General features: G+C 50.0%; 9 protein-coding genes across 9 annotated transcripts; 3 read left to right on the forward strand and 6 right to left on the reverse strand.

The window, feature by feature from the left end:
• Nucleotides 1-1951: 1951 nt before the first annotated feature.
• On the forward strand, nucleotides 1952-3703 carry M430DRAFT_17828 (hypothetical protein; the record flags this gene model as incomplete). Its single annotated transcript, XM_024863744.1, has 5 exons — nucleotides 1952-2110; nucleotides 2176-2735; nucleotides 2788-2857; nucleotides 2910-2936; nucleotides 2993-3703. 5 exons carry the CDS (start codon nucleotides 1952-1954, stop codon nucleotides 3701-3703), a joined length of 1527 nt encoding a protein of 508 aa, XP_024722422.1.
• Nucleotides 3704-4482: 779 nt separating this feature from the next.
• On the forward strand, nucleotides 4483-5933 carry M430DRAFT_274604 (hypothetical protein; the record flags this gene model as incomplete). Its single annotated transcript, XM_024865617.1, has 3 exons — nucleotides 4483-4595; nucleotides 4654-4787; nucleotides 4879-5933. 3 exons carry the CDS (start codon nucleotides 4483-4485, stop codon nucleotides 5877-5879), a joined length of 1248 nt encoding a protein of 415 aa, XP_024722423.1. The 3' UTR covers nucleotides 5880-5933.
• A 2268-nt stretch (nucleotides 5934-8201) lies between these two features.
• M430DRAFT_99315 (hypothetical protein) lies at nucleotides 8202-8858 on the reverse strand (the record flags this gene model as incomplete). Its single annotated transcript, XM_024870175.1, has 2 exons — nucleotides 8202-8657; nucleotides 8742-8858. 2 exons carry the CDS (start codon nucleotides 8856-8858, stop codon nucleotides 8202-8204), a joined length of 573 nt encoding a protein of 190 aa, XP_024722424.1.
• Nucleotides 8859-9265: 407 nt separating this feature from the next.
• M430DRAFT_99365 (hypothetical protein) lies at nucleotides 9266-11552 on the reverse strand (the record flags this gene model as incomplete). The annotated part of the gene is made up of 3 exons (XM_024870178.1): nucleotides 9266-9283; nucleotides 9335-11130; nucleotides 11279-11552. The coding sequence occupies 3 exons, from the start codon at nucleotides 11550-11552 to the stop codon at nucleotides 9266-9268; spliced, it is 2088 nt and encodes a 695-aa protein (XP_024722425.1).
• A 2239-nt stretch (nucleotides 11553-13791) lies between these two features.
• M430DRAFT_99471 (hypothetical protein) lies at nucleotides 13792-16084 on the reverse strand (the record flags this gene model as incomplete). The annotated part of the gene is made up of 5 exons (XM_024870187.1): nucleotides 13792-13955; nucleotides 14011-14117; nucleotides 14410-15300; nucleotides 15349-15489; nucleotides 15696-16084. The coding sequence occupies 5 exons, from the start codon at nucleotides 16082-16084 to the stop codon at nucleotides 13792-13794; spliced, it is 1692 nt and encodes a 563-aa protein (XP_024722426.1).
• Nucleotides 16085-17186: 1102 nt separating this feature from the next.
• Nucleotides 17187-17538, reverse strand: M430DRAFT_223459 (hypothetical protein). The gene has a single exon (XM_024864678.1). The coding sequence runs from the start codon at nucleotides 17431-17433 to the stop codon at nucleotides 17215-17217; it is 219 nt and encodes a 72-aa protein (XP_024722427.1). The 5' UTR covers nucleotides 17434-17538; the 3' UTR covers nucleotides 17187-17214.
• M430DRAFT_49421 (hypothetical protein) lies at nucleotides 17497-19215 on the reverse strand (the record flags this gene model as incomplete). The annotated part of the gene is made up of 5 exons (XM_024868067.1): nucleotides 17497-17537; nucleotides 17594-18138; nucleotides 18265-18596; nucleotides 18764-19071; nucleotides 19125-19215. The coding sequence occupies 5 exons, from the start codon at nucleotides 19213-19215 to the stop codon at nucleotides 17497-17499; spliced, it is 1317 nt and encodes a 438-aa protein (XP_024722428.1).
• A 1339-nt stretch (nucleotides 19216-20554) lies between these two features.
• M430DRAFT_137359 (hypothetical protein) lies at nucleotides 20555-22175 on the reverse strand. Its single transcript, XM_024862506.1, has 3 exons — nucleotides 21977-22175; nucleotides 21215-21890; nucleotides 20555-21162 (listed from the first exon to the last, which is right to left on the reverse strand). The coding sequence occupies exons 1-3, from the start codon at nucleotides 22011-22013 to the stop codon at nucleotides 20880-20882; spliced, it is 996 nt and encodes a 331-aa protein (XP_024722429.1). The 5' UTR covers nucleotides 22014-22175; the 3' UTR covers nucleotides 20555-20879.
• Nucleotides 22176-22601: 426 nt separating this feature from the next.
• M430DRAFT_49423 (hypothetical protein) lies at nucleotides 22602-23794 on the forward strand (the record flags this gene model as incomplete). The annotated part of the gene is made up of 2 exons (XM_024868068.1): nucleotides 22602-22944; nucleotides 23043-23794. The coding sequence occupies 2 exons, from the start codon at nucleotides 22602-22604 to the stop codon at nucleotides 23792-23794; spliced, it is 1095 nt and encodes a 364-aa protein (XP_024722430.1).
• Between the last annotated feature and the right edge of the window lie 2 nt (nucleotides 23795-23796).

Consider the following 23796-nt stretch of genomic DNA (forward strand, 5'->3'; position numbering starts at 1 on the left):
CCAAGTAATGGCTGCAACATGGCGTTCAGGGTTAAAGGTAGGAATGAGGGCCCGGAAATTCATGAGAGGTTGATGATACCTGAAAGTCTATCAGAATATTGAACTGAGAGACATGATTGCAAGGGATTAAGAACGATAGCTAGCTTCACTAATGCTTTGCTTGAGAAGAGTGGATCAGGAGAGTGAAGCTTAAGGCGGCGGCCACCGCAATGAGAGACGAGGCTGAATAAAGCGACGGCAATACCGAGCAGCCTCGCGCGGCCCAGAAGTTCCTCACCAGAGTCACCACTGCCTACGACTCTGATAATGTATATTCCTACCTAAGGTACCTAGGTAACTATATATAACATAACCTTACCTCAACCATACCTAGGTACCAAGCACCTTAGTCTCTACAACTTGCAATTGCTCCCCTGTTCCCCAACGCAAGGCAGTCTCAGCATACAGGATCTGAAATGAAGCCGTCCTCAGATCCTCCCGCGTCTCCTCTAGATGAAGGCGTAGAGCTCGGCGCGCGGCGTGGACATGGGACTGGAGTCTTCGCGGGGGAGGGCTGCTAGATGGATCGGGGGTGAGTTGGTTTTTAATTTTAGTAAGAAGAGAATATTTTCAAATGGAGGATTAGACTTGATTCCTTCTAGAGGATTATTATTGGAATGAATCCAACAGCTGCAACGACAGAAAACAGAAACACAAAGCGCATCTGGACGGGGTCGGAGAGACCGAGCGGACTGACACGCGCGCCGCGCTCTTATCGGTCTCCGCGTGGGCTCTTGACGGGCGCTGGTTGGCTGCTTGAACCGGGCAGACCGAAACGGGACGTGGCGTCGATGGATCATGGCCGAACCCTGTTCTTTGAACGTGTGAGCCGCGCATGTCTTGTCGGGGCCGGTTTTTATATAGGTATCTTATGATTGGGGAGGAGGACTCCACTGGGGCTAATCAAGCCCCTCCCCCGGTCTGGAGCACGAGAGAGGAGATTGCGGGTTTGGAGATGGAAATAATGGAGAAGAAGAGGTTATTCGAGGTATGGAGTGAGGGCAGAGTTGGGAGGCAAATAAATGACTTTTCGGATTCTGCTATATGTGAGGTAGATAAGGTAGGTAGATTAGATACCTGGGTATTTAGATAAAGCAGCATGAGTGCGGCGAGTACTTATTATTGCTTTGTACCACGTTGCACGTTACGCGGAGATGTGGGTTCGATCAGATCTGATATGATATGATCCTGGCCACGCGCAGATATGAATCCCATTTCATGAAAAGCATCTTTTATCCATATCCATCTATACCTGGGTGAGGGAGAGAAGAATCTCACTGAGGCCTTAGGTGCATTGACAATTAATTACCTTGGGGCTACGAATCCTTCTTTCACCTATTGCCGTATCTACGGATTACCATTTTCCCCACTGCGGTATCGACGAGGACCGCGTCAAGATTCAAGGAAGAGAGACCGAAGCTGGGCGCCCCTGTTCATCTATTGTCTCTCTCATTGGACAAGCAAAAGCTTCTTCGCAACCACACCACTAAAGCCGCTATACTGTGCCCTTCTGGGCTTTCTCTCACGCTCTCTTATCCGCGACAGAGCAGTGGGGGAGGCTCGCAAGTTTCCCGTCTGGTGCTAGCCAAGTTCTGAACCAGCGATCTACAGGTAACAGTGACCTGGTACTCCGTATGATCCTAGTAATCCTGGACCATACCTTGCCTACCTACCTACCTACCTAATCAAATTCTTCGTGTCTTCGTGTCTTCGTTTCTTCCTTCAACCCACCCCATAAGATCGTTATATAATTATCTTGCTTTCCCCCTCTTGTCCTTTGGCCTCGATTCTCTCTCCGTCTCTTGTCCCCTCCCCAATTACCCTATACCCCCCTCCCCCACCTCTTCCCCCGCTCTCTTCCCCCCTCCACCTCTCTTATCTCCCGCCCGCCATCCCCCCTCCATTTGCGACAATGTTCCGACGGAAGAAGGAACCTGTCACGACCGAAGCAGTTGTCAATGTTGATTCCAACAACGATCCTCTAGCTGAGGTGCCCAAGAGTTTCTGGGAGCGCCTCTGGCCCGTCTTGGCTTGCGGTTCAGGGCTTTTCTCCGACGGCTACATTAACAATGTAAGTCTGCCATATGCGACTACTGCGCTGCCCGCCTCCGATATCACTTATCTAACATCTGCCAGGTCATTGGTTCCGTTTCCACCATGCTCTCGACCATCTACGGACCGGCCTATACCAATTCCTCCGCCAAGAAGAACGTCTCGTCCATTACCTTCGCTGGTACCGTGGCGGGGACCCTGGTGTTTGGCTACCTTAGTGACAAGTGGTCGCGCAAGAATGCGCTCCTCCTATCCACCATCATCCTGATTGTCTTCGCCGCGCTCGGTGCCGCCTCCTACGGATACCATGGCAATCTCCAGGGCATGTTCGCAGCTCTGACCGCCTATCGTTTCCTGGTCGGGGTGGGGATTGGAGGAGAGTACCCCGCTGGGTCGGTAGCTTGCTCTGAGGCGAGTGGGGAATTGAAGAGTGGATCGCGGAATCGCTGGTTCATCCTCTTCACGAACGTGATGATCGACTGGGGATTTGTGATCGGTGCTTTCGTCCCATATCTTCTGGTCGTCATCTGTACCGAGAAGCACTTGCGCCTTGCCTGGAGAATCTCCTTGGGATTGGGTGTTGTTCCCCCAATGCTGCTTCTTTGGCTCCGAGTCAAGTTGAAGGAGCCCGAAGAGTTTAAGAGGTCCGATATCTCGCATCTCCCCCTTCCAGACACGTGCTGACCTAGATATCAGAGAGTCCATGAAACACGTCAAGATCCCCTACCTCCTCATCCTCAGGTTCTACTGGTGGCGGTTGTTGGTTGTAAGTGACAGCTAGGCGTTTTTTATCGCCATAACACTGACAGTATATGCAGGTATCTTTGATATGGTTTATCTACGATGTAAGTATCTTCTCCATGCGACATTGGGGAAGATCTAACCGGAATTCTCACCATAGTTTTCGACATACTCCTTCGGCATTTACTCCTCGACCATTGTTGACACCATTCTCTCCTCTGGGAAACCGGCTTCCTACACCGCACCACTTTCTAGATCATTTGGATGGAACACGGTCATTAATCTGTTCTATATCCCAGGCGCCATGGGTGGTTCCTTTTTCTCCGATTGGATTGGCCCACGCTGGGCTCTTGCATGGGGTATGTTCGCCCAGGGAATCGTCGGATTTATCATGGCGGGTCTCTACAAACAATTGTCCGAGCCCAAGAACATCGCTGCTTTCGCCGTCGTCTTTGGCATCTTTCTGTCCCTCGGCGAAGTCGGTGCAGGTGACAACATCGGTCTGGTCGCGTCTAAGACCTCTGCGACTGGCGTCCGCGGTCAGTACTACGCCATCGCTGCAGCCTTTGGCAAGATCGGTGCCTTCGTCGGCACCTACGTCTTCCCGTACATCGAGGCTGCGGGTGGCAACGACGTAACCTCTGCGCAGTACCCCTTCTATGTCTCGAGCTCCCTGTGCATATTCAGCGCCGCGTTGGCCGTCTTCTGCCTGCCGAGTATTGGCCAGGACACCATCACCTACGAGGATCTGAGATTCAGGGAGTATCTGGAGAGCAAAGGCTGGGATACCAGACAGCTGGGGTTGTTGAAGGGGGAGAGCGTAGAGAGCAGAGCGGCTGCCGAAATAGTAGGGGCGGAGAAGAACTTCTAGACCGTTTGTATGTATGTACCTAAAGTAATCCTTGGATCCGTGCTTTGCCGTGTCCTGTTTGATCAAGCGTTTTCTCATCAAGGGCGAGAATGTGGAAATACCCAAGGGTTTCCACGTCCCTTGTCCTGAAGAAGTGAGATTTGAGAGGTGCTTCAAAGAAGGGTCGGCAAGGACGTGTATTGAAGTGACGGTTACAACGAGGTAATGCCTTCTTATATACCACCTTCCCTTGAACCGCTCCGTGCATCGTACACGTGATATGTTCTTCAATACTGCAGCCAATCAGAATGTGTAATCTTGGTCAAGAAGGAGAAAGACTCCCAAATCTACAAAGGACCAGTCCAGTAACACCTCTAAAGAACTCATACCTGGTTAATGATACTTCAGGCTTCTCCAGATTTCAAATTCCAAGACAGGCAGGGCAGTCTGAAGGCGGGACTGCTTGATAAGCAATCGCTATCGGCAGAACTCGCGGCCCGAGGGAGAGGATTGCGGAGACACATGTAGAATGTGGAACTTCCAAATTTCCTTCTCTGAGGAAACGTCCCATTTCAAGCCTTCTGTATAAGAGAAGTATCTCATGAAAGAAGCAAGTGTTAGCCAGAGAAGAAACAAGACGGTTTGCGATCTTCCTCTCGTCCCTTTCTCAACACGTCGAGTGTAGCTGTACTCCAATCATCTGACCATAGCACATCGTTGAAGCTCTGTCATTGCGTCACCTCTTTACCTTACTTCTGCTTCCTTACCTTCCAATCCATCTGCAATCAAGTGTTGTCATGATGTTTGAATTCATCGGGTTCGTACGTCGGAACTGGACGGCCTTCAATCCACCACAGGCTGCGAAAGCAGCCGATGCGTTGAGGATAGGTCTATTGGGGGCGTCTAACATCGCGTGAGCACACGAGCATCAATCTCGTGATCTGATCCATTATGCTGATAGTTTACCTGAGACCATTGGCTATCATTGGGCCTGCGAAGTCACATCCGGAGGTTATCATTGCTGCCATCGCTGCGCGCGATGAGAATAAGGCTCAAGCCTATGCAAAGAAACATAGCATACCGGTTGTCTTCAAGTCGTATCAAGGTCAGCTTCGCCTTCTGCGAGATGCCAATCAATAAGCATCAACAGGACTTTATTTACAGTAGGTTTCTATCTACTGACTTCTGTTGTCCAGAGTTGATTGACGATCCCTCGATCGACGCTGTTTATATTCCGCTCCCTAATGGCCTTCACTACGAATGGGCCTTGAAATCAATCAAAGCTGGCAAACATGTCTTGCTAGAAAAGCCGTCGACCTCGAATGCCGACGAAGCTGCGTCATTATTCCGCCATGAGCTCCTCAAGCAGCCCAACGCGCCGGTTCTTCTCGAAGCTTTCCATTCCCGCTTCCACCCCGCTTGGCAGGCATTCCTTTCCCTCCTCGATCCCCCTAATATTACGAGCGCACATGCTTCAATGGTCTTGTGGGATGGGACCTTTCCTAATGATGATATACGCTTCATATACGATCTTTCCGGTGGGACGCTTATGGACCTTGGTACATACATGGTTCTTAGCTTGCGACAGATGCTGGGCACGGAACCGGAGGAGTGCCTCGAAGCTGTCCCGAGGTTGATGCCAAAAGGGTGGGATCAGAAGTGCGACCAGGCCATGAAAGCCAAGTGGCGATTTCCAAATGGTGCCATTGCAGATATTGAAGTGGATTTCGCTGGGAAAGGCGCCTATGGCCAGCCCAGAATACGCTTTCCCAGGTGCAGTGCGACGCATCGCGAGGTCGTGGTGAAAGATAGTAGCCTGCCTGCTGGGCGGGAACATGTTATGGTAAAGACAATCACGTTTTGGAACCAGATGTTGCCAACACTGTGGCACCGGATTGATATCTTGGAAGCACACACGATCCGAAACATCAACGACAAGAAGGCTATCAAAACCTGGACGGAGAAGTCTTACAAGAAGGAATACGTCTGGGCGGATCAAGGCGAGTCCAAGCCGGCCGGCGAAGAGCATTGGACGACGTACCGATACCAGCTCGAGGAGTTCGTGAACCGGATCAAAGGGAGAGAAGGCTCAGGATGCTGGATGGATGGCGAGGATTCCGTTAACCAGATGGCCATGATCGATTCTGCATACAAGAAAGCTGGGCTTCCGCTTCGACCTACAAGTCTGTACAAATAGGAGATGTCGAATACTATTTGACTCGAGGGAGTCCTCTGATCATTCAATGCGCAGATCATATCTAATTTTTCTATTTGCAGTTATGTATCTGTTGAATTATACTAATCACGACGGGGACTTTCCTCACAGAATGGCAGCAGGTCCGCATTTCCTTCTATTCTTCTACTGCTCTCTTCCCGTTCCCCAACATTCCTGCTACACACCCAACAGACCACATCAGGGAGTTTAAGTTGAGAAAATCGTAGGTGTAAGTGCTTTGAAACATGATATTGAATATTTGCTGAGCTCTATATAACCTTTCCAGAGCTGAACCCCAAGGCCGATTTATAGCCGTCTTTCCCACGCTATCCCGATGCCGACGCCGAATGCTATGCTATAGATACATCCAAACCCAAACAACGCTCATTAAACAGGCCAGCGCTTTCAAACAGGCCCTGCGCTCCATGTCCGCTTCATATCCGCCTCATATACTTCATAACCAACTCGTCCATGCATCAACCCAATATCATCATCATCATCCCATCAATAAATACGCTGTCATAGGTATATATATGCGTGCATGCAATTTTTATGCAATCCCCCAAAACAAAATCCCAAATTCCAAATCCGAAACCCAAACCGGTGAAAAACCAACACAGCAGAGCAGCAGCAGCAAGAAAGTGAGGGGAATCACTCAATCATCGCCATCGACAATACTGGATTCCGCGCTGCTGCCGTCCCTGCTGCTGCCGGAAGCGCGCGCCATGGACACGAGGCGATAGATGCCGAAAGCGATGAGGGCCAGCACAACGAAGAGGACGATGATGATGATGGCGATAACGTCGTTTTCTTGCATTTTTGCGAGACGATTGTGTGTAGATAAGATGTGTATTGAGAGTGAGGATCGAGGGAGGAAGAGGATGGGATCGAGTCTTCGATTTTTCTTTTCCTTGGAGGGCGCTGCTATACGAGATGGTTTTCCGGGATGAGAGGGATTGGAGGGTTTGGTGGTTTGAGGTAGGTAGATAGATGGTAGGATGGATGGATAAATGGAGTGGATAAATAGTTCGAGTGTAGGTATGTCGAGGACGTGATATGTATTCTTATTAAATCTATAAAGCCAAGCCGTCAGCAAAAAAAACAGAGTCTTTCATTTAAACCCATACAATGTCCAACTAACCTCGATAGATACTCTTTTCAGTACTATATAAAAGGGCGACGACGACGATGTCAAGTCAAGTCAGCCTTATCGCTCGATCAGGAAACCAAGTAAACAAATCGATTCCTTTCGTTCACTTAGACGCAGCAAACGGACGCCTGCTTTTCAAAAGTATAATAAATAATCTCTCGAGATGATCAGAGTTTTGATAATGAGAAAGAGAGAAAGAGAGAAGAAAATGTAAGTGATGCAGCATTCCATCCTTCCTTCTTGTACCCGGACAACATTGTTGTCCTGCCATCCCAATTTCTGGGCGTGCAGGGGGGCGAGGCGAAAGGGGAAGGCTGGGGGTTGGTTCAGCCTCGTGGTTTTTTTTGAAGGGGTGCGTGCGTGGATTGATGGATGCCTGATATATTGGGCGAGATTGGGTTTGGGCTGGCTTTTCTGGGGGGGTTTGGGAGGATTGATTGATTGATTCATTTGGTTTATTTTTTGTTAATTAGGAAATGTGTTGACTGATTGAAAATCAAAGAATGCATTTTATTTTTATTTTAATTCATTTTATTTTATTTTATTTTATTTTATTTTTTTTTCATCTCTTTCCATCTCCCATCGCATCGCATCGCATCGCAACATTTCGCTTCCCTCCCAGCCCCCCCCTTCTCTCCCCTGAATCCTGATTCACCAACCACCGTCCTCGCTCTTCCAGAACAGCACCAGAACCCGCTCCCGCCTCAAGCGTCAGGGGCACGACGCGCTCATGCGCTTCCCTTTCCTCTTATCGGTTGCGTTCCGCGGTGCTAGGCTTGGGCTACTGGCTTGTTGTACCTAGATACTGGGTCATGCTGGCCACGTGGAGGGTGTGGGGATGAGGGCGGTTTGGTGGTGCTGTCGATGGGTGGAGTGGAGTAGATGGTGTGTAGAGAGGAACTGGAGATGAAGCTTGGCTGGTGGATGGTGAAGAGTGATCTAGTGATCTCCGGAATCGTGAGGGAGGACCAGCTGATGCGTGGAAGTTGATTCCTATTTCCAAGGAGATGAATCCCGCTGTCTATGTCTCTTTATCTGTCTGTCCCAGTCTCTTTATCTATCCGTAAAGCGCCGCCATCAGGTCATGAATCGTCAATGTCAACATGGGCATTCCTCCCTCTCTTCCATCCCACATTCCTCCCAACCCCAACCTATCAACTCTCCTCCCCCCACAGATACGCATCCTCGCGGCGCTTCGCCCACGCATCCCTCGCTAGACTCCTCTCCGAAACCTCGATATCCGTCTTAATATCCTCGATCAAGCTCTCCACACTCACATAGTCATACTCCGGCCTGATATAGCCCAGGATGCTGATGGCCATCTGGCTGCCGTAGAAATCCTTCTCGAACTTGTGCATGACGTGCACCTCGGCGCTGCGCACCGTGTTCTTGTAGAAGGGGTTGTACCCGATCGACATCACCATCGGGAAGATGCGCCAGCCCTCCGCGACCTTGTTCGGTGGTGGTGCCTTGGTGTCTGAGGGCACTGGCTCGAGTGAGGGGTGCGAGGCCGGGAGTTGGATGCCTGCCCAGCCGAAGTAGACGCCGCTCTGCGCATCTGCGATCCAGGGGACGTCCTCGACGGGTAGGTTCGCGGTTGGGATCCCGAGCTGTTACGCAGTTGTCGTTAGCTTTGCTGCCTCCCTTCACTCAATATGGAGATTAACAGGGGAGAAAAGGAGGAGAGCACGAACATCTTTTGAACCTCGGCCGAATCCAGAGACGACTTTACCATTCATGCGCAGGGGAAAAGGGGCTTCGGGACCAGAATCTGGCCCGATTATCGTGGGACGGGGACCGTCTGGTCGCATTTTGCTGGTAGAGTAAGTGAAAGGTGGAGGAGAGGTGGTGGAGTCTAGAAGAGCGGGGAGAACTGGTGGGACACTCGCATGAGCTAAGCAAGGCTGTCATTCCGGCCCGGAATCCTCCCGATGGACGGACGACCTTGGGCAAGGCTGGAAACTCTTCAGATAAGTGCCACTACAGATCAGTATTATTTGTTCGTGTTAATACTTTTATTTTGCTTATTCTGATCTTATCCACTTGTATCTACATGCGTGCCCTGCACTATGCAGATGCTCCCAACCTAAAGAAGCAAAAACCAAAACGCCGCCCAGGGCTCACAGAGCCACCAGTCTCCCATGCAAGTCCCAACCAATCCGTCCTGTCCGTTTTCACGCCAATAGCCATGCGAGCCCTAAGATCAAGTACTAGGGTATTAGATGCAGGGCAGGAACTGAAGATTCTCGTTAGCAAGAGCCCCGGTAGTGAAGAGGGCGAGACTTACGTTCATAACAATCAACATAGGAATATCAAACACGTCCCTCTTCACCGTCCAGCAATAACTACAATCCATCTTTCCATCCTTCTCCAGCCTTTCGATGCCATGCTTACCATCGATCTCCCGAACTCGGTTCCCCATGCCTCCAATATCCTGTCTCTTATTCATCCCCTCCTCCTTGATCTCAGGCGCGCCCTGTAAATCTTCCTTCGTTTGGTATTTCAACAGCTTGCACCTTCTCGTCACACTTCCTCGACTATCCCCAAAAGCTAACTTCGCAAAGTCCTCGTAGAACTCTATCGCACTATCGTCATCCAGTAATTCAGCCAGGAACACGTGCTGTGGTCTCCCCTCCTTTCCCTGTTGGTCCGTGGGGTTCAAAGGCAGCATCCGCGGTGTTGTAAGTCCTGCCCGCCCACTGTTCCCCCCACTGGCAGATCCAGAGCCGGTTCCGTTGTTCCTGCCGGTGTTGACATTTAGATTTGGTTCTTTTCCAAGAAGTACATCTTTCCTCCAGCCGGTCAGAAGTGTGAATTCCTTATTGACAGCAGCAACCTCGCCCGTTCGTCGGCAAACCAGTGTTGGCGTACAACAATTCAACATAAACTCTTCATATTCGAAAAGGGTTCTCTGGAAACATTTCTCCATAAAGATCAAATCTTGCCGGTTCAACGTCTTTGTGCAGGAGATGAAGGAAGGGCGAATGGAAGCGAGAGACTTCGCTATTTGCAGAGTCTTATTGGCAGAGAAGCGCCTTTGGATACACGCGGTTAGGTTATGGAAACCTGTCGTGTAAGAGTAAGGCTCGCGGACAGTATCGTAAATGGAAGAAGGATCCCTCGATCGTTTGCCGAGAACGGAGCCAGGGAACTTTGAACCTGTGCCTGATTTAGGGTCCTGGAATTTTGTAGGTCGGTGTGCGGTGTAGTTATTCGCGTTGGGTGATCCATCGAACCCCATCCCACTTGCTGAGGGGCTAGCATCTGTACTCGGACTGTGATAACTCGTAGGGCCCGTTGCTATAGCATATGCATGAGGAAGGCCATTTTGAACGTTGTTGCCAGAGTTTTGAGCAGTGCTGTTCTGTTGGTCCATCCCAATGAAGTCTGGGAGCATCTCTTGGGAGAACATTGGGCCCGACTGGCCCATATTGTAACCAAAAACACCCCCGTTGTTGAAATTGGCATCATTCATACCTTGCGAGGAGATCGATCCATTATTGTCTCTGGGCGGGGTATCAGCAGCCCCAGAGGACATATGTCCTAACATGCCAAACTCCAAAGCACCATAATGATTGCCAAAATTCAGGCCCTCGAGGTCAAAATTGAAGAGCGCAGGATTGCTGGGATCGAAAAGTGCTCCGTTAAAGGAGTTTTGAACGTCATTTGAGACCTGCGGGACTGAGAGCCCTTGCAGCGACTGTCGGTTGAGAGGATTTTGAAACGTCGGCGAAAGGGGCGACTGCTGACTGCCATACGATAGCCTCCCCTGCAAAGGTGGGTGCATTTGATTTTGCTGATTTCCAGAGTATATGGAATATGACGGAGAGTTAGCTGCTTGTGGGAAGAAACCAGTGCCAATTGCTGGTGAGGTATCGGAGACGGTAGTGGCAGTCGTGGTGGTCTTGGGTGGCTCATTACTGGATAGGCCATTGTTATTGACCTGGTTATAATTGGGACCTAGAACAGGTCTCAAAGCTTCAGGAGGTGCATCGTGAAGGTATTTTGCTTTCTTCCTAACACCATCTTGGCAGGCGTCCGCAAGACCTCTTTTAATGCAACGTTGACATGGACGCTCGTCCCCTAGAGAAGTGGATTAGCTATATCACATTTGAAAAAGCCGCCGGTATGACGAGTCAAGCATTGAAGAAGGATAAAGAATTATTATTGATAATGCTTGGTAGCGAGATTGTGTCTCTTGGAAAAGCACGACAGATGAAGGCAAACGTACCACAAGTCAAGTGAGCTCTTTGACAGGCAAAGCATGCTCTTCTTGCCTTCTTTCTCCTCGGTCTCAATGGATCCTTCGGATCCAATTTCGGTTTCGTCGTTGCATTCGAGCCCCCTCCCTTTCCATCCTCCTCGGTGTCTGGTCTGAATTTCTGCTCGGCCATGTCCGTATTATCGCCCTCCTCTTTTCCTATCTCTTGCTCGTGGTCACTGCACTCATTTTCCGATGCGCCATCCGAGACTTCTGGATCATCCATCTCAGTCTCTCCCGACATCGTGTCTTAATATCCACTTTAGGGATTTTGACCAAGACCACGCCTCTTTGCGAAACCACACCTCAATCAATCACAGCTCCAGCTGGCTTCAGTTGCCAATCCCTGGAATATGCGCTGCTGCAGAGACTCGTACGACGAAGGGGCGAGGAAACACTGGACGCCGTGAATTAACAGGCGTCTCAACAATGCACACAAGAACCTTTGACCCTTCCTTTCACCTCAGCTCAAGCCTCTCGGTATCCAGTGCAAGGCTAGTGTGTATGCGCGCCGGCGGCCACAACCGTCTAATCCTAGCAGCGATGCGCCTCAGCGGTATTTCACACACTGTGCGCAGAAAAGCAGCTATCCGCGCTCCCAATGATCACCACGTTTCGCCGCGTGCCTATCCGCCCATAGGCACGCGTTCGCATACGCTTCTGTATCCTACCCAGCTCCCCCGGGGGGTGTCGTAGGTGTATGTGTACTACTAAAAGCACCTGGCTCACCAGGTTCGTGCGGTTCGTGCAGAGACTGCCGTCCCGTGGGGTCGCGTGCAACGTCCGACCCGCGCCAAACAATGGGCGTAAGCTTGTATATCCAGCTCAGAATCACGCGCCGGGAGAATGTCTCCTTCGGCGGGCGCAGTTGGGAATTGGTATTTCGATCCCAACGTTGTACCACCAGTCTCATCTGCAAGTAGCCGTGACTAGTCTCCACCACAATGGCATTGATGCCCAAACATCCCTTCGTGTGCAGCGAGGGTTTCAGAGCATTGGAACGCCAGCCCTAACTGCTTTCGTGGCGATATCCGGTTTTCGAGTTGCGGTTTGGATTCGCAGTATGGGATTCGGAGGTTCGATACTTTGGGGGTGGGTATTTCGCTGGGGGGGGGCGAGAAGAGTGTATTCGCCCGAGAGCTGAGAGAGAGATGAAAAATTGCGGGGTTAGCGCTAAACGCAAGAAACGACCAGCAAAGGAAAAGGTTGGCGGGAACCGCGCGAGGACAACGCCAGGACGTGGCGTAGCTATGGCAAAGAGTCAATCAAGATTCAAGAAGCAAAGCGAGAGCGCATGGGCATTGGAGGAGCAGGCGGGAGCAGAATCACCGGCCGGTTCGATTCAACTGTCAGTACAGTAAGCAGTTAGACAGTCAACAGTCAGCAGTGAAGAGCAGCGCTTGGCGCGTGGCAGCAACGCCGTGTTGGTGGCACTGAGATGCAGATTTTGCAGAAATGCAGAGACGGGGGATGTGATTAGGGATGATGCTGGTCACAGTGCTAATCGGCTCTCTTGAAGATGTTTTCCTGCGATGCTCTTGGCACTGACTGAGCTTTACCCGTCCCTCCATGTGCCCGGCGTATTAGAACAGCGTATCGATACGCTTAGCGGCAATCCTAACTCGCTTCCTCGCGATTCTCCGTGGTTCATGGATCATTCATCATTTCGGTTTATTTAATTTCCTTTCACGGTCGAATCTGGGCGGGAACCGTTTCTCTGGCCAACGTTCCTCTCTCTCGCGTGGTGACGGCCACGGGCGGTGGGTCTTGCTGACAGGGTCTTCATATGCAGCCCGCAGAACTTCTACTACTGGGTAACTGGAGGCACAAACATCACAGATGGGAAGAGGTCACATGTGTCATCGCGGGGTCAAGGACGGGCATTAAACCTTAACATGGACAAGGCAAGACAAGGCAAGGCAAGACATGTCAGCATCTCGGGGATCTCAGGGTCTGGGCGCCGGGGATCAGCCTCGATAACCGTATCGCCGTCGAATTGAGTGGTCCAGTGTTCGACGAAGAGAAACATGCGGTGCTTGGCAGCTCGGATGGAAGAGTTACAAGCCCGGCAACAGCAGGGGTGCCAGTTGGGCTCGGGCTCGTGTGCTCCACGCTCACACTCATGCTCATGCTATGAAGCTGACCATGAGCATTGCTGTGATACCTATGTGGTGCTTTGTGAAGGGGCAGTCACGTTATGGGCTTTTCTATCAACGCATATGTGTGTGTGATGGCCCTCCGTGCCAAGGTTCATCCAACCAATACCGTGGCTCCATCCTTGGGATCTGCATTGTAGAATTCAGGGTCACGTCGCTTGATGTACGCAGTTTTGCCCTTGAAACCTCGTCGTGCTGAGTTGATTTCTCTACTTGTGGTTACCCAACCTCCTCACTGGCAAGAGTACATCAACACCGTGCTATATACCTCCTATCGGACCTAGTCCTAACTATATATACAATTTACCTGCTAGACATCTTAGGTATTCATTGCGACGTCGCAAATCGACTTTTCCCTCTAATCCTCTTCCCATATTTGAAGAATATGTACGGAAACGGCATCATAGCCACCGTTAAGAATGCCAAAAGGCTCGAGGCCCATTGATCGCCCAATTTATGGTACATCTGTATTCCAAAGAGTGGAAAGCCCGCTGGCAAATGTCAGCCTCAGGGTACACCTACAGGGAGGAAGGGGGGGAAGCTTACCGCCGAAACTGCTTCTCACAAAGCTATTGGCGGCTAGGGAAGATGCAGCGTACAGCGGATACGCATCTACCAGGAATGTGAATATGCCACTGAAGACTAGGAGCGTTCTGCATCATTCGAAAGCGGTTAGCGACTGGAGCTACATAACATGTACATATATACAGATATGGTGCATCAGCAAAAGTTGAGCTGGGTGTGCTTCCTTTTGATGGAGTTAAGATTCAATGTGGGAGATTCCATCAGTCTGGACCAGGTTTAGGAGTCGCAGTTGATCGGGGACAGATCCAATGCAGGAACGATTCGTATCTGGTGCCACTGGACACCGAATCAATGCTGGCCAGAGGCTGAAATCCAAATACGTTCGAAGTCACCATGCGGGGCGTAAAAGGCTGAACTCACCCCATGCCAAAGATTCCTGAGCCGATGATTGGGACGACCCAGTGAACTGATGCATAAGTTGTCCAAGCAAACCAGAAGAGGCCTATAGGAACGAGAATAGCGCCAGCGATGGCAGGAGGGAGACGGTACTCGGGCTCACTGCCACCAATCTCCCCCGTTGCTATTTCTCGCTGCTTGATGAGTCGCACATAGTTCCTGTGCCAAAATGGATCGGTTACTGCGCCAGCAATCATGCCGATTGTTATCCCCAAAAACGAGAGACCGGTTTGAGAGAGCGTAAACCCATGGTTTCCCTCGAATACAAGAGGGAAAGCACCGAAGAATAGATAGATGATACCTAAGAGGATGGCCGAGAAGAGACAAAGGTTTAAACACATTGGCTCGAAAAGTAGCAATTGGCCAGGGCGGAGTAAGGAGTACGCAATAGTCCTAGGTATCGATTTATTCATCTTCTCGAGTGGTGCTTTCCATCGTTCATCGCCTGTTTCTTTGCGGAGTTTCCGAGCCTTGGCTCGCAGAAGAACGGGATGATATGTCTCAGGAACCAGGAAAAATATCAGAGTTAAGGTCACACCTGCCCACATCAAGAGTACGTAAAAGGTCCAACGCCAATTTGTGTACTGATTGATAAATCCTCCGATAATTGGCCCAACAGAGGGTCCCAGGAACGGGGACGCTGTATATATCAGCATGGGAAGCTGGAGTTGATCTCGGTTGAACAGATCCCCAACAGTGCCTCCAGCAACCGACAAGAAGGCGCTGCCTGAGAGCCCAGCCAAGAATCGACTAACTAACAGTGTTGCGATATTCCTAGCTACCGCGGATGGGATAAGCCATATCAGGAAGAAAGTGAAAGAGACGAGATATATTGGCCGGCGACCATAAAACTCACTGACCCCATGTTACGGAATATTCGACCAGGATGGAGGGAAGACTCACGATAAAGGCCCTAGAAACATCGGACCTAAACCAAGTCCCATAATGAAGAGAGACAGTCCTAAAGTTGCAACCTCGCGCGAGCAGTCGAACCTGGCTAAAACTTGCGTGTAGGTCGATGTATATATCGAGGATGTACAGGTTCTAGTTCAAGACGTCAGTATAAGTCTGATCGTCAATGATAATAACATCTTTTGCATCTTTTGAAATGTCTCTTAACAGAAACCAGTTTTTAGATATAAGCATCCAGAAAGCTTCAGAACATAGAAATGCTATGGCCCTTCAAAATACTAGGCGCACTCCCTTGACTCGGACAATAATTGTGAAACCTGCAGCTGCACAGAACTTACACGCATAGCGAGCTCGCGCTGACAATTATAACGATAATCCACTTCCTGAACAATGAGCGACTTTTTGGATTCATCGGGTCCCTTTCCCCTCCCTCCCAGTGCACTTCGAAAGGGTCTCTGCCCGCAGCAACGGCATCTTCGAGAGCGATTTCCCCAACGGTATCCTCATCTGCTTCGTCACACCCGTAACCATTGTTCGATCGCGTCCGGCTGATTGAAGACAGTGATGATCTCGGCTTCGCCTTTTGCTGCTCGCGGGTCGCGTCGCTGCTGGCTTTCGGCGCAGAGCTGATCGGCTCGAATTCTTTCGAGAGGCGCGGGAAATCCGATTGGAGTGTTGCCGCTGGGGAGTGAGAACCCTCCTCAGATGTCTCGGTCGTGTCCGCCATGTCGAAGAGCAGAAGCGTGGAGGGTTGTCGCAGCTCCGACTATGCCAAGACTTTCCGACGAGGAGAGAAAACACAAACTCCAGATTCCAGAGAGATGGACCCCCAAAGGTGCGGGCACCTTCCGCTTCCTGGTCGAAGTGCGTTATTACGGAATGCTATACGATTACTGTACATCCGACAATTCTTAACTCCGCCGACCATTATCAAGGGCAGTACGGACTAGGCACTGCGTACCTTGGAGACCCCAGCACCAGGATCACGTCAGGGTTACCGGTCCAACGGGTCTACCCCGTATGTCACCCTTACTTTCTACTGTATAATGCGGAGAAACGCACTCTGGTGTGATCATGGATTCAGGATCGTGGATATCGAGTCTCAAACCGAGATGGTCGAGGAACAAGTCAGAATAATGAGATGCCCTTCCAGGTACTATAAGTGGGATGGCGATCATCTTGCAAGTCAACCTGTAAAGAGTGGGAAGCCCCCATCAGAGTAGTGGCGGACTGGCGATTTGGAAGGCTTGTTTGCCTAGACAGGCTCTAAGGCTTACCGGTCCATTCTGTGGGCCTCTTCTAAGGTGGCTAGTGCAACAAGGCTCGACGACGTCTAATACATTATACGGAGTATATTTACCGACATCTGGATTATCATTGCCGTCGAAAGTACGACTCCTAGGCTTACCCAGTGATCCGATCTTTCAGGCATTCCGGGGAACTATTACTATATTCGAGTACGTCTTTCTTGGAAGATACGGGAACGAAGTCCGCCTAGTTGGCCTGAAACCCCTGAAAGTTCTCATTATGGCCTAGGCATATAACCTCTATGGAGGGCTCAAGAAGTACCGAATCCCGAGTAGTTCGGAGATGGGTAGCTCAAAGCCATAGTTGGGTTTTGCTAACCATTCTCGGCGGAATGATAGAACTGCCGTTCTATACGAAGTCGTTGGATGGGCTGCGCAGAAGAAACGAGAAGCTGGGAAAGTTCACGGTGCTCAGCAGTTATGACGAATTCATGGAGAAAGATGCTATGGAGAGATTTGAGCAGCTGGGCGTTGGCCCCTTTGATTTAAGATAGTACCTTACAGAGTTTATACAACCATCATTGCGTCTTCTAGCTTCTACAGGCCTGCTTTAGAGGACCGAGGTAATGCTTTCGCGGAATCTTGGAGTGCCCAAAGCTCTATGCTCTGTGTTCACAGATGCTTGGAGACTGATTTCTAAGTCGGCGGCGAACCCGCTTAGACATCTTTTGATGCCTACAACGCATATGAGAATTGACAATATGGCCGGAATTAACCCCATTTCTTTCAAGATGATTGCATTGTTGTATGCACATCTATAAGAGTCCATTATCGTGAATCCCACAAACCAATGAGATATATTGCATCCTTTATCATTCAATACGAAATTGCGTTATGTCGAGCCAGAGTTATCGGCACAACTGAAAGCAGATCCTGGTCAAAGTCAGCCATGTACTTGCACATCTCATTTGGGAGCAGGTCCAACTCACCAATTTGATTATCCGCATAAGCGTCGATAATCAGCTGTACAACCCCATAAGTTCCACCTACACAGAGAAATGCACCAAGCAAGGGCAAAAACCAATGCGACCAGAACTCCACCCTCTGCCTTACGGATCCTTTCCTATAATGCTTGAAGTCACTCAGCCACAAGAACCCCGGAAGGGCAATACCTATGGGCGCGAAACAAATCGACCCGGTGAGTGCGAGCAGGTAGTTGAAGATGGGGATGGCTTCGGCGAGGATGAAGGAGATAGCCCCCAGGCCGAAAGTGCATCCCAGCCATGTTCCCCAGTGAATTACGGTATCTTGCTGAAGGTGGCGAGTGTTACGCAGGATTCGGACGAACAGGTACTTCGCTGCCACGTGAAGATACAAGCAGGCGGAGACGATGAGTCCAATGAGTCCGATTCCATATGCGACTTTCTTTACTGTCTGACCAGCGCTTCCAATAGAAGGAGAGGCGACCCATTGTCCACACCACCTGTATACCACAAGAGAGAAACAAAGGTAGGTGGACTGTACGAAGGCCATACTAGAAGATATAGGGATTAGCGATTGCTTGTTCAGCAGGGAACTGGTTTTTGAGACTATGATTCACAGCTACAAGGCAGTAACTGTGATCAATTCTCATTGGAGACTGTGTCCCGGATATCCTTACCACGTGAACAGAGCCTTCCTGTAATCCTGCGGCCTACGCATCTCTGAGATAACGGGCAAGAATGCCGATGTCCCTGAAGACGAAACGAAGATAGTAGCTGAAGCCGTAATACCAGAAATAAAAGTTGGGTGTGCGATGGCGTAGTATCCTAGCTCATAGTCACCAGTTTGAGGGGCTGCTGCTGGTCGATCGCGGGTTGTCACTGCAATCACAACGATGAAGACTGCAGCAAATATAGAGGCGAATCCGACGTAGGTAAGCCATCCAATGGAGTGAAATTTTCGAACTGAAGCAGTTACCGAAACAACGATGAATGCGATGAAAGACCACCACTAGATGAAGTGAAAGTCAGTATTCGCTTCAGGACAGAAAACAGAGGCGGAATGATTCATGAGTCGTAAAGCAACGTTATTCTTTAGACGCTGTCTGGGATTAAAGGATACCTTAATGCTCATGAAACAGACCAGAATAAGGGGGTTATAATGCAGGGAAACCTTACAACTGTGCATGCAGCGTGGGTAGAGAGAGCATTGAGAGCAATGGACACTCCAAGAATTCCTGAACCAGCACAAAGAATATAGGCGATCAAGAAGAGCACACCGACAATCTCTCTCAGTACCACGCCACCCAAAACGCCCGCCATGTCGGCGATGGAGTGGCAGCTGGGGTGTCTGTTGCGGTAGTCACCTTGAATCACCGCGGTGTAAGTGGTCAGTAGGCCCCAGCCAACGACTGAAAGGGAGCCCCCTACTGCACCCAGAGAGTACATCGCCGTTGGGATACTGAGGACACCGGTCGCGAAGATAACTGTTTGTTGATTAGAACAATATTCTCCCCCGGATAGTCAGGAAGCGACTAACTCTTCAAGAATATAACAGAGGCTCTCATCCATCCCACTGTTCTGAAGTCGACACCCCCCTCAGTCTTCTTGAAGACCTCATTCTGCTCCATAAGATCTTCCACAGCCCCCTCACATTTTTCTATGACCCCATTGTCGTAAGTCGGAGGGGCCTTCTCGTCACCCGAGCTATAGTTTTTAATAGATTCCGTTCCCAAAGACATGATGTTGAACTGTTGACTTGAATTAAAGAATCATGCAGGAAGCAAGCAACGTGGAAACGGCGACATGAGCGAGGACCCCAGATGTATATAGATATAGATTCTTCTATTCTTATAACTTCGACCTTACCACAAACCGGCCATCTACACATGAAGATTCCGACTCCAAGAGATACGGAGTAAAGTGTGATTGCATGGCATTCACAAAGATAACGCCCACACCCACCTCGGTATCATGGTAACGGATGCTACTGTAATTGGCACTAGCCATCGTCATTCGTCCCCTTGGTCAATCATTGACAATATGATAATACATGTACTTAAGAGACTGGAAATAATAGCTGGTTCTCTTATCACAGTTGTGGCCAGGAAAGGCTTATCTGGAGATACAGTAGATATTGCGCCTTCGCCCGTTGAGCGGAGCTCCGACGAGGTGGGAAAGATTGAGAACGAAAGTGGGGAAGGATTGACTGAGGGACACAAAAACAGTCGCCGTCGGGGAGATCAGCGGAAAAACAGCCCTCTTGTCGGGTAAGTGCTCGCAGGGCGATGCCGATGATCAACCTGGCAGAGGATAGCATTGATGTTCATGCCATGTGGTTGGTGTTGAAGCTGTGAACGCCACACGCGGTGCAAGCGAGCCCCGACCCGTTCCTGGCCTCGACGCTTCGGCTAAGGCTCATGGCAGTTGCTGTTGAGGCTGAGAGGAGGGGAGGAGATGAAGGCCTTTTCGGGGAGTTTAAAGGACGGGCTCGTGGGTGCTGGACTTTCTCGATAATGTCAGTTCCGACACGAAGCCATCAAAGATTTTTCACCCGTCACTGACCCATTCCCATTAAGCTGCAATTGCCAATTTCACACCACTCCTTGAAGTACAGAATCTACCAAGGCAGCTTGAAGAATTGAGCCCCAAGGAATCACCATGGCTGCAAATCACAACAACTCCACCTGGTCTCTGGTCTAGGGCAATCGTCTGCTCGATAGCGAGATGAATAAGGTAGGATCTGGTGTCGAAACATGTAAGTATAGAGAAGATGACGGCCAGTATGAAGGCAAAGTATGCCTTCTCGATGGCCCGAGTAGAAAAGTGAACCAGGCTGTAGGTTAGGTCGCGCAAGAGGTAGCAGAAGGGGGGGCTATATGGCATGAGGAGATATCAAAGAGAAAAGAAGCTTCACGCATAACATTGGCTTTGCACCGCATCACATGGCGAAAGTACGACAAAAAGATTCTTACTTTCTGTACACTAGAAGAGAAGCCATTGTGATATCAATCCGACCACTCCCGCCAGATGACGCCAACCTGCCCCCCGTCCGTTGCCATTTCTTTACCAATAAAATCAGGAGAGCAAGGACAGAGTGACATGCTTGAGAGAGCCTCCAAGACAAAGGAAAAGTTGGCTTGCAAGCAGGCATGCTGCTGTAATTACCTTCCTGTATCTTTTCGTTATCTATCCTGAAGCCTAAGCTATGCTGTAAGCTATCTCCGGTCATCTCTCATCCATCGTCCCATTCATTCATTCAACTCGTGATCTAACTCCACATACCAGGAAGCGTTTAATGGTAGCCATTCTTGAACGTAGGGCCGACACCGCGACCTGAATACGCAGCACTGCCTTCCTCGAAATAAGGGTGCATGCAGGCTTGTTTGGCAGATATACGACCGGCGGGATCATAGACAAGCATCATCTCCAGAAGGTCAAGTCCGTGTTCGTCGAGGTTTGTACAGAGTGGTTGAGACATATCGCGTTGCCATTTTGGAAAGGAGGATTTGAAATCCGGGAAGCAGGTTTTGTCCGATACACCAGGCCATTCGGCCTCAGTGGGTGTGCCCAAAAGTCTGGTGTGGCTTGTTAGTATTCCAATACACACAGTATCAAGCGAGGACGTACCGGAAGATCTTGAAGATTTCATCGATTTCGGAATCTCCTGGGAAGAGGGGCTTTCGTGTGCACATCTCGGCAAAGATACATCCAACGGACCACATGTCAACACCAGTAGAATATTGACGTCCACCTAGCAGAATTTCTGGCGCTCGGTACCATAGAGTGACCACCTCATGCGTGTAAGTTCTCAGAGGGACGCCGAATGCTCGAGCAAGACCGAAATCTGCCAGCTTGAGATTACCTTCGCGATCAATAAGCAAGTTCTGAGGCTTAAGGTCTCGGTGTAGAACCCGGTGGCTGTGGCAGTATCGGACACCCTCGCACAATTGGCTCATGAACTTCTTGACCATTGCGTCGCCCAGGCCAAGTCTTCCCAAATCTGGTCCAGATCCATCAGGCAAAGCCTTACCCCTTCCACCATCGCTCACTGGGAGAGCCTCCATGTATTTCTTCAAATCCAGGTCGAGGAACTCAAAGACGAGGTAGAGCTTGTGGCCATCTGCGTGCACAATGTTGAGAAGGCGCACGATATTTGGGTCGTTCATCTCTTTGAGAAGCGAAATCTCACGAATGGCAGTGCTAGGAACCCCTTCATCTTCAGCCTCGAGCCGAATCTTCTTGAGTGCTACAACCCGGCCGTTATGTAAGAGATCGAGGGCTTTGTACACCACACCGTATGTTCCTTGGCACGCAAAAGGTCAGCAAGATAGCTCGTGTTCGGCAGTACATATTGTCCTGCTTGTTCATTATCCAACTGTATTGACGAACCTTCTCCAATCTTGTCCAATTTCTTGTAATTCTCCATGATGAAGTATGTTTTGTCTTGTACGCAAAGGAATGTGGAGGACTAATTGATGCAGGTAGCTCTGCTTCTCGGGGCTTCAGCGAAACGGTGAAGGAGGGGTAATCTTTCTCGACGAGGGCATCTGAGTTGTAGATAGAGAATTACCGAGGGCCGAAACAGCTGTAGAATCCAGAATTGTCGCCGTCGAGTTGGTCGTGGAAATCCTGGGTGTCGAATTGTCGAATTGTCGAAGTTGTGGTGTTGATGGTCGGAAGTCTACCTGGTAAACAAACGCTGGCGCGCAAGTCAATAAGCGGAACGCGAGACTGGAGCTCGTCTAAATAAAAATATTTATTTAAGGTTATTTATGGTTCTCAAAGAAACTTTATAACTTCTCACGTCAACACCACTTCCTCCGTATACCTCGTAGAGCTTTGCGGTAGCCTTTGTTGCTCGGGTTTGAACCTGACGCCAGAAGACGAGAGACTTTCCATTGGTCGACGCGTCTGGTCTGGTTCTCCATATCTTGTTAGAACAGGTACGCCGCAATGCTAATCAACTTATTCTAGTTTGGCTCCGGTAATGACTGAATTAGAGCTACTGGAATCCATGGACATAGACTTGTCAGAGAAAAGAGAGCTTCCAGGGGAAGCCTCCCCGGAGGAGGACTTGGATGCTCACAGAGCGCCGCCCCAAGATTTGAAAGATGTGTTCAAGCGCTATCGTCGTGCGACAGTATCGCCAGAGGATCTAGCACAAGTTGAGGACTCTGCTTGTCTTAGGGAGCCCGAGTGGTCTTTACAACGACACATAGGCCAGGACTGTTTGAATGAATTATTCGAGTGTTTTCATGGCCCCTCGGACGGGAAGCTGGTATCATTGTGCCCCCAATTGAGCGAATACCAGAACCGAATGCAAAATGCATCCATCTACCAGTCCAACGTTATACCAGGTAGGTGGGTTGCTAGACTCAAGGTTTCTCCTTTGGTGCATTGGTTTTGGTCTCATTCGTGCGACTGGCTTCTAGTCTTGTTTCTGACAAGGCTTTAGGGTTGTTTGTAATACCGTCCTTCTTACCAACTGATATTCAGTTGACGCTGCTTTCTCGCTTGCTCCTCCGTGACCTCTCAAACCCAGCCCACAAGACGAATCTTCATCTACATTATGATATTCAGTATCCGCCACCTGGCGAGTCTTTCTTCATTCACCCGCGAGAGAGCATAGTGTTCACGCCAAAGGAGCCCGAGAAACATCCGGCTCTCAGCATGGAGCGTGCCTTCGAGAGGAAACTTCGTTGGATTACTCTTGGAGGGCAATATGACTGGACAAACAAGGTCTATCCTGAAGAGAGCCCCCCAGATTTTCCAGAGGATATTGCTCGTCTTCTTAAGGGCGTCTTTGCTGATATGGAGCCGCAAGCAGCAATTGTCAATATATACTCTGCAGGAGATACACTGAGCCTGCACCGCGATGTTAGCGAAGAGACCAATAGAGGTCTGGTTAGTATCAGTCTGGGATGTGACGGTCTCTTCATCATTGGTCTTCGCGACAGTAACGACCCCTCAGATCCCCGCGCCTCTCGCTATCATACTCTACGTTTGCGTTCTGGCGATGCTGTCTACATGTCAGAAAAGGCGCGATATGCTTGGCACGGAGTGCCGAAGATTATTTCCGGCACGGTGCCCAAATTACTTGACAGTTGGCCGGGTGCTCAATTTCCTAGCTGGCAAGACTACAGGTTCATGCACGACAAGAGGGTCAATCTAAATGTCCGGCAGATGCGTGAAATATCTCGTAATTGAGA

The sequence above is a fragment of the Amorphotheca resinae genome (assembly GCF_003019875.1).
Source record: "Amorphotheca resinae ATCC 22711 unplaced genomic scaffold M430scaffold_4, whole genome shotgun sequence".
In the NCBI taxonomy this organism is placed as follows: Eukaryota; Fungi; Ascomycota; class Leotiomycetes; order Helotiales; family Amorphothecaceae; genus Amorphotheca; species Amorphotheca resinae.